The 15785-nt window shown below is 52.2% G+C and overlaps 1 protein-coding gene across 1 annotated transcript in view; it reads right to left on the reverse strand.

Annotated features, from left to right (window-relative positions):
* GATAD2A (GATA zinc finger domain containing 2A) overlaps nucleotides 1-15785 on the reverse strand; it is a 94546-nt gene that overhangs the window by 20152 nt on the left and 58609 nt on the right. The window contains 1 exon segment of the mRNA XM_006147092.3: nucleotides 42-174. Coding sequence (XP_006147154.1) covers nucleotides 42-174 — 133 coding nt within the window.

Below are 15785 nucleotides of genomic sequence, written 5' to 3' on the forward strand. Positions count from 1 at the left end.
CTCACCCCGGATGGCGCGGGGGGGGGGGGGCGCGCCCTCACCATAAGGGCCTCAGTGCTGGTCTCCATCAGAGCCTCCTTGGTCAGCCCATTCACCCGCGGGCTCGAGGGCTGCTCGTTGTCGGACAGCACGATCACATCAGGCGAGGGGGGTCTCCTCTCGGACTTCATGTCACTGTGGGACAAGGACACGGGTTGTTACCAGAGCACCTAGACTGATGGCATGACACTCTCACCCTGCAGTCACCTGGCAGGGAGAGGAGAGCATGCACTCCTGCCTAGCCTGTCTCTGTATGGCTGGCTCTCTCCTCTACCAGCCCCTACCCCTGGCCCCATGGCTGTCTCCTCCCACTGCACACCTCACGGGTACCCAAACTTACAATTTACAGCTTCATCAACAGCCAGGACTATTCTTAGTGCTCCTGAGCGTGACATGAGCATTTTGGAAAATGACGCAGCTCCCTCCTGGACCTTGTGGCTCCAGATCCCAGGGCCTGCTCGATCTTGGCCAGCTGTCAGGCCCCTGTGCTGAGGGTGCAGATTAGGGCTGCCACTGCCTTTTCTGGAAACCACACAGTGGGGAGCCCAGCACCCTGCACAAACCAGTCTTCCTTTGTTCAACTCTGGTTCACTGATGGCCTTCACACCTGGCAGCCCCCCAGCCCCAGAAGCCCAAGGGGCTGGTCCACATGATCTCGGCCTGTGCTCTGGTACAAAGCCCTCACCACTTCGTACAGTGGCCAATGCTGCATGCCGAAGTTTCCTGAGCTGGGTGGCAGGAGTCACTACATGCTGTGAACATGACTGAATACGTTTTCTCTGTAAGACCTGGGTGCCCTCCACCCTCTCATCTAAGCACAGGCTAGTTTCTGCTACATGTCTCTACCCCACTCTCTTGGTACATGGTCTTCTCTGCTCTGAGGATGCCAAAACCACCCTCCAGCTCTCTGAACCCCACCCTGCCCACCTCAGAAGTTAGAATTCAAATCCATCATCTTCTTTTTAAAAATTTGTTAAGAGTTTGTGTGTGTTCACTGGCGAGGGAGTAAAAAGGAAAAGTACCCGCCAAGGGATGGCCACGCTGCAATCCCTTCTCTATTCACCTCTCAAAAGGACTTTGGGTATATACATGTATGTGCCTGGCATATTCAAGCCACTGGGCCTGGAACAACCACAGGGTTGACCACATGGGACCCGGCTGCCTTAGCCACCACACCACCAGCTGGCCCCCATGTGCATCCCGGACTGCTCCTGTTACTGCAGCCCAGCCTCTTCTCTCCTCTCTGCTGACTGCCGGGACTGGTTTCAGGGCTCGCTTCTGCCCCTGAACTTGACCTGACCCAGATCTCACTACAAGGCAGGGTGGCCACCAGGGACTAGGAGGAAGCGCCTGAGGGCCTTCCCTTTTGGTTTTCTCGTCAGGAGATGGCCATAGATGGCTAACTGTGTCTCAGGGGAGCACGCACGGTGTGGTTCGTCAGGATGCAGCAGAAGAGGAACAGACTGGTTCCGTGCTGCCTGCTGACTGGGCGCTGGGCCGAGTGCTCGCTACTCGGCCCCCCAGGTACACACCCACCTAACACTACTCTTAGAAGCCTGATCCCACCCAAGCAACTGTTTGCTGAGGGCACACATACCATCTGCGTTTAGTCAGTAGCTGTGCTGAAGGAATCCAGTCCTTTTTGTCATGGGGAAAATGAGATATGCCCACTAGGTGGCACTGTGACCCAGAGAACAAACTTGGGCGAAGTTAGCTGCTCTAAGTTGTCTCATTTTTTTTTTTTTCCACCAGACCCCGGTCAAGTGAGGCCAGTGTTACTAGGATGAAGAACCGAACAGCGATGCTCTTGCAGCTCTGGGACTTGTGTCTTCAGGGGAGGGTAGGCACAGAGAACCAGGGGTGGAGGCTTCACCAACTCTCTCCCGGATTTGCCGGATGCCGGTCCTGGAGTGGCCTTCCTCGCTCTCTTCCAGCCCCTCCTAATTCCACCAGTCGGAGCTACGTGGCAGCCACACCTGAATGTGAGTGCCCTGGTCCAACCTGACTAGGGCCCAGCCGGCCTCTGACAGAGATCAGGGAGCAGACGGGAAGGCACCCGTTTCAGAACGATCCTGGAGCATGGGGCGCTCAGTTACATTCTCAGGTCCAGAAAGAACCTCAGAAAGGGTTCTTTATAAGGTAACCCGGACACCTCAGCTGGATCTCACCAAACAGCCTTGAAGTCTGTCTCTCTCTCTGCTGACTGCCCCACGCTGCCCAAGATCGACTTTCAAGGTGACCTCAGGACTCTGATTCCAGGTTCCCTGGAGCTGGGCGCAGACACGGAGCGTCGCAGAGGTGGGCAGACCCAGGGCTCTGGCACAGAGCTGCAGCCGCTCACCTCTGCCCAGGCGGGATCCCAGGTGAACTGCGGAGCGGCAGCCCGCCTAGAGTTACAGCAGAAACGCTCCCCGGGCGAGCACAGGCCGAGAACACAGTCAACCTGGAGGGATTTATTCACTTTTTATCATCTTACCGAGTGATGTGTGCTTCTTGCAGAGGTGAGATGTCTAATAAACTCAAATCTGCCTGAGGGGAAAGGGTCAGATTAGGGACTGGGCTGAGTGAGAGGGCCACTCTGGCCACAGAGGCCCTGGCCCCATCTTGGCCTGACAATGATCAATAACTCATCCAAGAGGTGATGTCACCGCCCATCAGTGATCACTCAGCATCACAGCAGCCAGCAGGGAGTGAACTTCCTGTATGCTAATCAGGCCACCAAAAAGTCATGTGACAAAGGCATTTCCCTCCTTGGTCATGTGACCCTTTAACTGTGCCTTCCAACGTGAAAACCATGGCAACGGCCAGTTCTAACCGGTTGGTGACACGCAGCCTTCATTTTGAGAAGGGAGGTAAGGGTTCAGGTGCTGTCAGAAAATGGAGGCATGAAGCTCACCCCAGGCCACGGAGCTGAGGCACTTCCTGTGTCAAGTCAGCCCCCAGGGGACCATTTGTATGTCAGGGCACCAGGGTCACGTCTTCCAAACAGAGGGGGGGCCACCTGCCCTTCTAGTTTCCCAAGTGGAAAACTTTTCCTCCGCTGCATTATTTTTTTAAAGGAGAAGGGGATTCAGAACTCAGTACTTTTCTGGAGAGAGAATATGTGGCCCCAGGTGCTCACAGGCATTATTTTAGGGGGATTTTTTTTTTAAATGACAAAAGCCATGTGAGGTTAGGAGAACAAAAGCAAAGGAAATCCAACCCACCCTGCTGGGGTGCCTGGTGTACTGTCTCTGCTCCACAGTGGCTGTCCTGGGCACCAAGTTTGTTTGGAACCTCTGTGATGTTGGAGGGAAAATCCGGGAAGCCCGTCCTGCCCATCCTGAGAGTCCTTACGTGAAATACCATGATCAAAAGAGATTTTACGTGACCTACAAAAATCCCTGGAAGCAGGCCAGGCTGCTATCAGCATAAATAGTCTTGCCGCCTCCCAGAAATTCTGTTACCTGCCAGTTACTTCCGCAGGGCTTCCTGGGGAGGGAGGCCGGGATTATGAACTTCAGACACTACACAGCCCCCTCTACAGCACAAGGTTAGCGTTCTCAGCCGCTGGCCTACCAGCGACCAGTGTGTGGTTAATATCTGCTGTCCCCTCGGCCGGGCCAGGAAAGGCGTCTCACTGAGAGAGCAGTTATCATTGGCAGCTTGGACCTCTGTTCCCTGAATGAGCCTCCTTGGCGTCCAGAGGAGGCAGACACTGCCCTCCTCCTTCATTCATTCATTGCTCGTGCTGCTAAAAGCAGGTGCTGTGCCAGTCAATGAGGAGAAACCCCTGGTTAAAAGGTGGGACAAGAGCCAGCCAGGTGGCATGCATGGTGGGTAAGGCAGCTGGGTCCCATGTGGCTGACTATAGTTCGAGTCCTGGACCTGGCAGCTTGTAAAACAGAATGGGCATGTGTGTACATGACCAAAACTCTGAAAAGGACAATGACGAAGGGACTGGAGTCCCCATCCCCCATGGGGATGCTTTCTCACCGCCCCCCCACCAATGTGAGCACATGCAACCTATAGCCAATGTAAAAAAGGTGGGTCCTAATTACAAACACAAAAGCAGGAGGGGTGCGCAGGTAGGGCAAGGCCTACGGAGTTGAGACCACAGGTGAGAGTGGGGCCAGACCCTTGGACATCCAACCAGCATCTGCCCTGGCCCACAGAACAGTAGGGGAACATGCTCTGAGCTCGGTGAAAAGTAGCATCTCATCCCCCTGCTCTTAATGATCTAGTCTGCATTTAACAAGACCCACGAGATTCCTGCACACTCCAGAGAAGTTGGGAAGGACTAGCGACTGTGGCCTGACAGGCATCAGGACAAATCCTCCTGAGGGCCGACTTGGGGAGACAGAGCCATCAGCAAAGCGCCCTCTCCAACAACGACCACTCCTACTGGAACCTTCCCTGCCACATCTTAGGCTGGCAGAGCAGGCAGGAGGCAGCTGCTGGCTGTATTTTAAAATGGAGTGGAGGGGTGGCTAAAGCGGATGGATCCCTCATGATCAACTGGGTGGTTTGAGTGCTGGACCTTGTGGCTTGAAAATCCTGTGGGAGCACGTGTGTGTAAGTGCCCCAAATCTCAGAGAAATGGAGAAAGGATTGAAGCGGGGCCATCCACTCAGAGGGTGGGGGGTGCTTTCTCTCTCCACAGGTGCCTGTACCTTCTGGCAAAATTTTTTTTCAGAGAGGTTTATTTTATAGGGCACGTGCACTAGCCAGAGAGAGAGAGAGAGAAAGCAAGAAATCACTCCCTAAGGAGGATGGCCAGGCCGCAGTCCCTTCATTCTCTTCTCGGGATCTTGGACACGCACACACACGTGCCTGGCATGAGTTTAAGCCACCAGGCCCGGGACTCAAACTGCAGTCGACTACATGGGAGTCCAGCGACATAGCACTAACTGCTGGTCCCTGGCAACATTTTTAAAAGGGGGGAAGATATGAACTTTGTCTGGGCCTTCTACAAATACTCACCATGGACTCCCAGGATGCTCTCCCCCACATGCAGGCTGAGCTCTTCCCACTCTCAGCCAGGCCTGAGGCTCAACTCTCACCTGGGCCATGGGCCCAGGGCTCCTGTCCACCACGCCCAGGCCTGGCCCACAGACAAGGCTAGCCTGTGGTTACTTCTGCCCTCCACTTACTGTTCCCACAGCAGAATCCCTCCTCCACAAGCGAGTCCTCCCCGTGGGCCCAACTCATCTTTTAAGACAGGCCTCAACCCACCCGTTCTCAGGTTCCTAGTTGGCCCTGGGAGTGCTCGTGGGGAGCCGCTCAACAGCACACCTACCAAAACCCTGTGTGCCTCGGGAAGCATTCTTAGCCTGTCCCCATGTCCTAGGACAGGGAGCTCAAGGCAGAAATCTGAGGGTTCTGCTTGCAGATAGTGCAGGCCTAAACAGTCTCCCCAAGACAGGCTCCAGTGGGTCTCTGTCCCTTGGTCACCCCAGCCCAGCAAACCCATGTAAGGAACATGCCTTTGCTCTCTGCACAGTGGCCACCCAGGGAGACGTGTCATCACTGCCTGTGTTAGACAGGTTTCCTCACCCTGAGCTGGGGAGCTGGGGGCCGGGATCATCTCCTCTCCCTCAGGGGTGTGACAAAGGCACAGCAGCTAGGGACCCCCGGGCCTCACTTTACACATAGCCTTGGCTGTGGATCAGAAGTGGGAGCCGGGGGGACCCAATGAGCAAGAACCAAGGCAGGAGTCCAGCCCTGACACGACTCCATGACCCCCAGTGGAGGAGCAAGGACCCACCACCTGAGGTGGGTCCTGAGGTAAACCACAGGCACAACCCTGTGGTGTCACTCGTCACTATGCACTCCTGTGCCACATGAGCCAGAAGACACCAGGGGCTCACTTGGTTCTGCCTTGTCTGAGTGACACCTCTCTTGCTGTGCCTCCTACGTGAAGGGGGCCGGGAAACCCACCAGTCCCCCTCAGGGCTGCTCAGCTCGGCTTGGCCATGGCAACACCAATCTTTCCTAGAGGGCCCTAATGCCTGCCCAGATGCCCTTCCGCTGGCCCAAGGTGGAGAAGGGGGCTTGCTCTGACAGCCCAGGTCTGCTGGGGCTCTATCTGAAAGACAATTTCTCCCCCTGGTGGGAGGGGAGCCTTGGACAGGAGGGTTGTGTCTTCCCGTTCCTATGAAGAGGAGGAGGAAGAGATGAACTGCCCACTAGGAGCAGCCTCAGGCTTCCATCTGGCTGGACTGAAGCATCCTGCTGGCAGATCAGCTGCTACCTCCCCAGGCCAGAGGGCTGAGACCCTAGACCCCCGACAGACAGGCCACTAGGCAGTTCCAAGAACTCATACGGCAGAGACCCCACAGAATGCAGCCTGAAAAGGGCTAAGTGAGCAGAAGGCGAGTCCAGCCTTAGAGTCTACCGGGGAGGAGCCTCCAATCTCAGCATGATCTGCACTTGAAGATCTTAGAGGTGGGCCCTTCCTGGGGTCCCCAACACCAGGACTGGGCTGGAAGCTAGTCTCGGGCCTACAGCTCTCACCTACTAAACCTCTGCATGGAGAAGATCGGATCAGACAGCTGTGTGATCAGACAACTTTCTGAGAGGGAAGTGGCACAGAGCAGAGACTCTATCAACAGGTAACAGAGGGGAACACCTGAATATCTGCACACCCCTCAAAGGCAGGAATTGGGCCTGCTCTGTGTGGCTGGAGCAGCCCTACAGAGCTGGTTGGCATCTACCTCCTCCTCTTGGCTCTTGGAGTGCTCTACGAGTTCCCGAAGAAGTCAGCACGCCGATTGCCTGTCTGATTGCCACACATGGGCCACTATTTCCCATACGTACTCTGATACTGTGTGGCTAAAAGAAATGTAAATCCACTTAAGAGGATTCCTGGGGCTGGATGGCAGCGCAAACAATAACCAAACGCTCTACAAGGCTGACCCACATGGGAAGGTTCTAGGTTCATACCCAGAGACTTCCCTGAGTATGCCAGGTATGTGAGTATCTATAAGCCTGGGGTGGCTAGGCCTGGACTGCAGCATCAAGACTCTGTTAGGGATGAGCGTCCATGAACTTTCTCTCCTCTCTCTCTCTCTCTCTCTCTCGCTCACAGAAGAGTTAAATAAATCAACTTTTATAAAGGGAGTGTAGTTTCGTTCCTTTCCTTTTTTTAAAGACAGACTTTTTGTTATTGGGTACATGCGCTTGCCAGAGAGACAGAAAACGAGAAATCACCTCTCAGCAGTGATGGCAACGCCACAATCTCTCTTCCTCTATTCTCCTCTTGGAATTATGGGCACGCACACACACGCACCTGGCATGACTTTAAAGCTGCCAAGTCCAGAATTCAAACCACAGTCAAGTATGTGGAAGTCCAGTGACACAACTATTATGCTGTCTGCTGGTTCCAAGGGAGACGTGATTTCTGATTCTGTGTCTTAGTGCATTTTTAAGTACCCTGGAGGTCCAACCACTATGTTATGAGTCCAGGCATTTTTGTGGGTATTAACAAGGAGATATTAACACTTGGGATCAACCAACTCTGTCCACACAGCAGACCTTGACAAGGCCTACCTACCCATCTCCGCAAAGCCCGGCGGGGGCTATAGAAGGCTCTGGGCTGGGGTGGCATGGGGACACATTTACAGTCCCTTGTAGTCCTCGACTCAACCTGGGCTGGTTTTGTGGCTCCATTTCTGAACTTCACAATGCAGAGGAAGCAATGCGGCAAACTCTTGAGGTGAGCCCACAGAAGACCTGCAGCTTCCACCTGGGCTGCTGAAATCCTTGCTCTGGGGAAGTCTGACTAACTGAGACCACCATAGTGTGGGATGTCCATGCCAGAGACAGACACAGAGATGAGCCCAATCAGTCCCAGCTGTCCTGGCCACTCCACATAACTGAGGGAGCCACTGGGCAGGCTCTGCCCAGGACAGGACCAGAGAGCTTTCTAAAAAGCAGCACCCAGCGGGTGAGACCAGCTAGTCAGCAGAACCAAGAGCCCACACCACGGCACCTCCACTTCCTCCTTCACGCTGTCCCCAACAGAGAACACCCACTCTAGAGACTACCATGAGACATAGCAGGGGGAGAACAGGAAGGAAGAAAAGGTGACCCATTCCCAACAGACCCTAAAAAGCTGCATGTGGTGATGCACGCCTGTAGTCCCAGCTACTGTGGAGACGGACATAGAAAATGACAACCCTGTGAGACCTTGGTTAAAACAAAATAAAACAGCACACATGACCAAAAGAAAAAAAAGAAATAGAAGAGGGAGGTTTACCCAAATAGCCACCCCAGTGAGCCTCACAGGGAAGAGTCGTGGTTCTCTGAACACCGAAGCTGCCCGAGGCAGATACAGACTTGGGAAGAGGGAGGATAGTGCCAGGAAGGCTGGACAAGAGACCAGAGCTGCCCAACAAAGGGTGAGAAGGGCAGGTGCCACAGAAGAGGAGGCCATGCCCCTGGAGTGAGGTCTGAGTCCAAGCCAGAAAGCAATAACCGACTCCATTCAACGAACTCCCCACACCCTTCCAAGGAATACGTACAGAAGAGTCCTTTGAGACAGCAAAGTGATACAGCTATCATCAGATACCCAGGTTGGCCCTGCTCCTGGACAATACCTTGTTGGGCAAAACCCTATATACTGGGTGTACCCCCACACAACTCTGGGACCCCAGCGCAGCCTACTCTACATTTCCAAGAGCAACCTCACACAGAGACCCTCCATGTGATTAGAAAGGGAGGTGGGTCACCCACTGACACAGGCTATGCCCCAAAGCTAAAGATACGCCTGTCCTGGATTGGGGGTGGGGGTGGCTGGCAGACAGCGTTGGATGCCTCCCTACTCCCCCAGCCCCTGGAGCCCACCCGTATCTCGCCGGTCGTAGACCCTCTGCAGACTCCCCAGCCTCTCTCCTTAGCATCCATTACCACTCCTCCTAGCCCCGTAACTTGAGATCCTCTAGGCTGGGATGTCAAGAGAAAAGCCCAGAGCCTGCTTTGTGGGGGCCTGGGAAGTCAACACGTTCTGCTTCTCTGCCACAGAGGCGGCTGTGGAGGTGAGCAGCTGGGATGGGATTTTTGAAAGCCGGCCATCATTCTTCCTGGAGACTTCAGGCCCAACTACTGCTCTGGGACTCTGTTCTGGTGAGCCTGGCCACAGCTCCCGCTCAATGTCTTAGGAGAAGAAGAGGAGGAGGGAGAGAGCATGTGTGCCTGGCTGGACCTGAGATCCGTGGGCCTGTTCCCCTTCCCCACTGGAGTGTAGGCGCTCCAAACAGGGACTGCTCCAAGCATAAGGCAAGGCAGAAGGGGTCCTGTACACCTTCTAGGAATGCAGCAGCCTTGAGGGCCTCACAGTGACAGAGGCCAGTTTCAGGGGGTGTGCAGAGCAGCAAGGGCTGTAGAGATGAGCTGAAGCAGAGACCGTGGTGGTGTGTTCACTGGGCCTGCAGCCCAGTCCAGCCCAAGGAGGGACTTGTGACCACTCCGCAAGAGCAAACACCACTAGAGGCCGATACAAATTCAGCACGCCCTGCTTAGAGATGGCAGGAAGGACACTGAGGAAGTGGTTACCATTACAGAAATGAAAGGGGGACCTCTTTTTTTTTGCAAATCATCCAGAACACTCGTGCTTCATGACGACTATCCTTGTTCCAACCACCAAAGTGCACTCTTCCACGTGGTGGTCCTGAGCACTTCCACTCTCGGCTTGCTGGTGAGCGCTGAGTGACTTCCCAAAGTCACAGGGCTGTATTGCAAATAACCTGCAATGCCAGGGGGCCTGGCTGGTGAGGATGGATCCCATGTGACTGCCAACTGGGTTATCAAATACCATTTTGAAATAGACTAAAGCTAACCTGTTATTTAAGCTCTTGGACATACAGTGGCATTCACAATGCTAAGTTCCCTAGGCGATAGGGAGGGAAGAGTGAGAGGACATGGCTGTGGCCCTCGGATTTGATCGGGAAACAATAACGTGCCACGTTGCAAAGTGGATCAGTGAGAGTCAGAAGCTGCACAGGGGCTATAGACAGAGAGGGCTGGAAGGGATCATGGCACTCTGGAAGCCAGGGGGCCTGGGTAGGGGCAAAGTGAAAGAAAAAGAAAAGGAGACTCCCTAGCCACACCATCAATGCTGGTGATCCTGACCCTGGTCCCTGCTCATGTGCCAGGCTGACCTAACTCCAGGGAGGAAAAGCAGCAAGCACGCACAGAACAGGACAGGAAGGACTCCCTATAGCAAATGCACCAAAACACCTAACTCCTGGGAAAGTCCTGGAGTGAGGCCGGCTGCCTCACCAACAATGCACAGCGAGATCAAAAACACACACAAGAAACAGGCACTACTTTGCAGCTTGAGACAACCACAAACTTTTGTGATAAATGCGTTGCCTGAAAGTGTCCTGCCTCCTTAAACTTCTGTGTTCCATGTTGCTGCATCCTCCGCTATTCACACCCAGTAAATCCCAGCAGGACCTCCCGGCCCCAGCTCAGGTATCCCCCATTCCCTGACTGGTGCAGCTCTCTGGAGCTGCAAGGGACACCTATGACAACACAGAGGGGCTGGGTGCACCTCTGCAGCAGCGGAGGGGGGACCAGACACAGTCACCAAACCTCAATGAAGCTTGGTTTCTGCAACTGCAGGATGGGAAACCATTAACCTCAGGAGGTTGTCATAAATGTAATTAAACCTCAACTTTGACAACATGTCTTTTTTCTTTTGAGAGGTTTTTTGCTATAGGGCGGGTGCACTCTCCAGGAGAGAGACAGAGAGGCAGACAGACAGAAAGTGAGAAATCACCCCCCCCCAGGGGGGATGGCCACGTACAATCCCTTCTCCTCCATTCTCCTCTCGGAATCTTGGGCATGCACGCACATGCACCCAGCCTGAGTTTAAGCCACCAGGTCCGGGACTTGAACCACGGTTGACTACATGGGAGTCCAGCGACATAGCTATTACACCAACTGCTGGTCCAGACAATGTGTCTTTTTACATTTTTTCTTTTAAGGTCTTTGTCACGGGGTGTATGCTCTTGCTGGAGATACAGAAAGATAGAAAGTGAGAAAACAACCCCCGAGGGAGATGGCCACACCACAATCCTTTCTCCTCCACTCTCCTCTTGGGATTTTGAGCACGCATGCAAACACACAGGTGTGATTTTCAAGCCACCATGTCTAGGACTCAAACTGTGGTCAGTCATGCGGGAATTCAGGGTCTTAACCACCACCATGCCATCTGCTGGCCTTGGCAACGTGTCTTAACATTCTGTGACAAAGTGTGACAAGATGAAGAACTTCTGCTGTTATGTGAAAAAGGACTGCACTGTGAAAACCTCACATGTGGGCTGGTCCCATGGCCTAGTGGTTAAGGGAATCCAATCCCACAGGACCAACACCATGTCTCAAAATCTGACCTGGTGGCTTGAAATACACACTAGCTTTGTGTGCTGAGTGCCTAAAACTCCAACAAGATGGAAAATGAAGGATAAGGGTTTGCAGTGTGGCTAAGCCCCACTACCCTCTACCTCATGAGTGCATACTAGGGGGTGGGGGGTGCCAGTGTTCATGCTTCTTGAAGGACTGGCAAACTCGCTAAGGTCATCAAGCTTGGTAACGCAGACATTTCCCCCAAAATGGTCAGTGCAAAGCTTGTCACTTCATGGAAAATATCTGGAGTATTTGTTGAGAGCAATAACGTCCAAACTTCCAATAAGCAAAAGTTAAGATTTTGTGTAACTTACATTTGCAACTCACTGTGAACTCAATAGCTTCCTAATGTATTAACGATAATATTAACAACTGTGGTTTTTATGGCATCAAATAATTAAATGTATACCTGAAGCATCTCTGTGACTCCAGAAACTGGTTTTTCTTTCTTTTTTGGGGGGAGAGGTTTTTGCTATAGGGTGCGTGCGCTCGCCAGCCAGACAGAAAGACAGAAAGTGAGAAATCACCCCCCAGGGGGGATGGCCAGGCTGCAATCCTTTCTCCTCCATTCTCCTCTTGGGATCTTGGGCACGCATGCACACACGCCTGGCGTGAGGTTAAGCCACTGGGTCCGGGACTCGAACTGCTGTTGACTACATGAAAGTCCAGTGACATAGCCATTACATCAACTGGTCTCCTTTTTTTTTTTTTTTTTTTTTTAAGATTGTGTCTCACTTCATCATGACCCTTCTGTCTCAGACTTCCAAGTAACTGGGACCAAAGGTACTCACTGCTCCTCCTGTCTCTTTCAGACAGGGTCTCTCTCTCTCTCTTTTTTTTTTTTGGAGAGGTTTTTGATATAGGGTGCATGCACTCGCCAGACAGACAGAGAGACAGAGACAGAAAGCGAGAAATCACCCCCCAGGGGGGATAGCCACGCTGCAATCCCTTCTCCTCTCGGGATCTTAGGCACACACGCACACGCGCCCGGCTTGAGTTTTAAGCCACCGGGTCCGGGATGCAAACTGTGGTCAACCAAATGGGAGTCCAGCGACATAGCCATTATGCTAACTGCTAGTCCCCAGACAGGGGGTGTCAACCTGTGGAGCACAGTGTCTTAGCAGCACACACCATTGCAGCTGGGCCAGTGACTCAATCTTTTCTAGTATTCAACAGCATTGCAAACTCATGTGAGTAAAAGATCACTTGGGAGGAACAGACAAATTGCACAGGCACCAGAATCCCCAAATAATTCCCCATCCCCCAAGTAGGAGCTGGACATGGTAACTTCCTTCCAAAGGGTACAGTATACAGCAGATGAAGGGGACTAACTAACCTCAGTGGATGAACCTGACAGATATCCCCTCAGCCAGGGGAATCAAGGTCAACACCAGCCTCTGGTATGCTGTAACAAGGACACTACACCTCTTAGCCTCCTCCCCCAAACCCAGTGGTCTAACTGTGAGCAAAACAGAACTCCTGATCAATGTTCCTCAAAACCATCAAGGCTATTGAAATAAGTCAAGTCTGAGAAACTGCAACTGCCCAAAGGAGCCTAAGGAGATGTGAAGAGTAAACATACTGTGGGACGCTGAAACAGAAAAAGGACATTGGGGCTTGATTCCCAGCCCACCCTAAAAAGCCAGGTACAGTGGCATGTAGTCTCAGCTACTTAGGCCGAGGCAGGAGGACTGTGATATAGCAAAGTCCCATCTTCAAAAAAAAAAAAACAAGAACAAGAACGCTGTGGAAAAACTAAGGAACCCAGAATAAAGTATGGACTTTAGTTAATAATAATACATGGATCTTGGTTTAACACGTGTGACTAATGTTCCACAGAGATCTGTTAACAATGGGGAAACCGGGGTGGAGCGTACAGATGTGATCTTTCAACTTCTCTGTGAATCTAAAACTATTCTTCAATTAAAAAAAAATTTTGGGGGTGGGGGGGAGAGGTTTTGGCTATAGGGCACATGTGCTTGCCAGAGACAGACAGAGAGACAAAAAGCGAGAAATCACCCCCCAGTGGGGATGGCCACGCCGCAACCTCTTCTCCATTCTCTTGGGATCCTGGGCAAGCACCCACATGTGCCCGGCCTGAGTTTAAGCCACCGGGTCCAGGACTTGATCCATGGTTGATTACATGGGAGTCCAGTCACTTAGCCATTATGCCAATTGTTGGTCCCAAAATTTTATCTATTCAAGTGCAAAAAACTCCAGAGTGTTTTAATGTAACCAAATACAAAAAAAAAACCTCAAAGGTGAGACTTCACAGTCCAAGGTGCAATTAACCAGTAGAGAACAAGGGCGAACAGTCACTTTGCAGGTTGGTGTTGCATTAAAGGAGGAAATACACAATTATCCAAAAGACAACCAACATGTCCTGCATTTTCTAACCACTACTCTGCAAGCTGGATTTTCTTCATGTTTCAACTCTTAAAGTGCCAGGAAAGCCTGGGCGAATGCAGAGGCAGACAGGACAACCTAGTAACTGCTGTCATTGTTTTTTTCTTTTTAAATTTGCTAATGGGCACATGTGCTTGCTGGAGAGGGAGAGAAGTGGGAAAGTAAACCCAGGGCAGAGGGCCACAACACAATCCCTTCTCCATTCTCCCCTCAGGATTTCGGGCACCCACGCATGCACGACCAGTATATTTTTCAAGCTGCCGGGGTTCAGGACTTGAACCCATGTGGGCCATGTGGGACCCAGGTACCTTAACTACTATGTCGCCTGGCTGGTCCACAACTGTCTTTATTAAGCTGCTATCTTTAAACGAATGTGTAAGTATTTTTGAAATTTTCTAACACAGTAAACATCAACAGATAATATTTTACAAATCCAAATACTATTTGGGGTCCAGAGATGGTGAAGGGGCTGAGCCAGGGCTTTAGAGAAAGCAATTCCTGTTCCCAGCAGCCCACTGCACATGGCAGCCCTGTCACTGACCCAAGTGCCGGGTTCCGGGGTCTGGTACTGACAAATCACAGCCCTTGTTTACTTTCTGTTATGGCAAAGTTGTGTTTTGAAAAGTGAGATGCACTAAAAATTTAAAAAGGTTTACTCCGAAGGCCATAATTTCCCTATAAAATGTATTCACTCATAAGGCAACAAAATTGGGTAACCTTACAGGTCTTGTGGCCTCAAAGTTGGCAACTGTACAGACCCTACAGGTTAAATCACAGAGAAACTGGCACTGTCAAGGGCAGCCCAGATACCACGTGACTGCAGATCAGAAGGTCAGACACAGGCAGGTGACTGGCTGGCGCCCCAAGACCTTTAAGGTCAGGACACTACCTTGTGTGCCCCACCCTACTGTCCTTAGACTACAACTCCTCAGCACACCTCTCCAACTGTCAAAGTGACCGAAAGCTTCCGAGTTCTACCCAGGCTCAGATCATCAATTCTCCCTTCTCCAGAGGGGGCTCCTGATTCCAAAGCCTAATCCTGGCTCCATGACCTGCTGTTCCTGGCCTCCAGCAATCCAGCCAGCTCATCCTTCTGGCCTCTGCTATCACCATTGTGGTCTTTTTTTTTTTTTTTTTGAGAGGTTGAAAGAGAGACAGAAAGCAAAAAAATCACCCCACCCCACCCCGCCCCTGGGATGGCCACGCCACAATCCCTTCTCCTCCATTCTCCTCTCGGGATCTTGGGCACACACGCACACATGCCCCGCGTGAGTTTAAGCCACCAGGTCCGGGACTTGAACCATGGTCAACTACATGGGAGTCCAGCGACGTAGCCATTACGCTAATTGCTGGTCCCTATTTTTTCAGACTCTGAACTATCTTATCCCTCCCGCCATACGCACACAGTACACCATGACTTCTGGGGCGGAACCTCCCTAGAAGTTTCCGCCTATACCACCCTCTCCGTGCTACCCACTGAGACACTGGAAGTCTTCCTGAGGGAAGGCAATGCTCTACGCCTGGACTGATGCTTCTCTTTAGAACTCTCCACTGTGCTAAAGCCTCTTTGAAAGCTGCCAGGGCCCTGCCTTGAGGACTTCTCCACGTCATTAAGTCTCAGGCCCACTAAGACCCCACGCTTTTTGATTTGGTTACATCACGATTTTAAGATAAATTCTTAATTTTAAGAATTAAGCTCTGAAAATAAGTCATCCTATGGTTTGGGACTCAAAGGGGGCACCTAGCAACAACTGGCATGTTGCCCATCTCTTCCCCATAAGACATTCCCACCCTCACCTCTCCCCTCTGAGGGGGGATAGATAGGCCCTTTCCTTTCACTATGGCTCTTGCCTGCGCCTTGGCCACCCCCCGTCACCTACACTCCTCTCATAGGAAGGAATATGTGACCTGCCCTCCCTGTCCTTTATTCCAAGACACCTGTGAGTCCTGAA

The sequence above is a fragment of the Tupaia chinensis genome, unplaced genomic scaffold (assembly GCF_000334495.1).
Source record: "Tupaia chinensis unplaced genomic scaffold, TupChi_1.0 Scaffold000201_1, whole genome shotgun sequence".
Taxonomy (NCBI): Eukaryota; Metazoa; Chordata; class Mammalia; order Scandentia; family Tupaiidae; genus Tupaia; species Tupaia belangeri.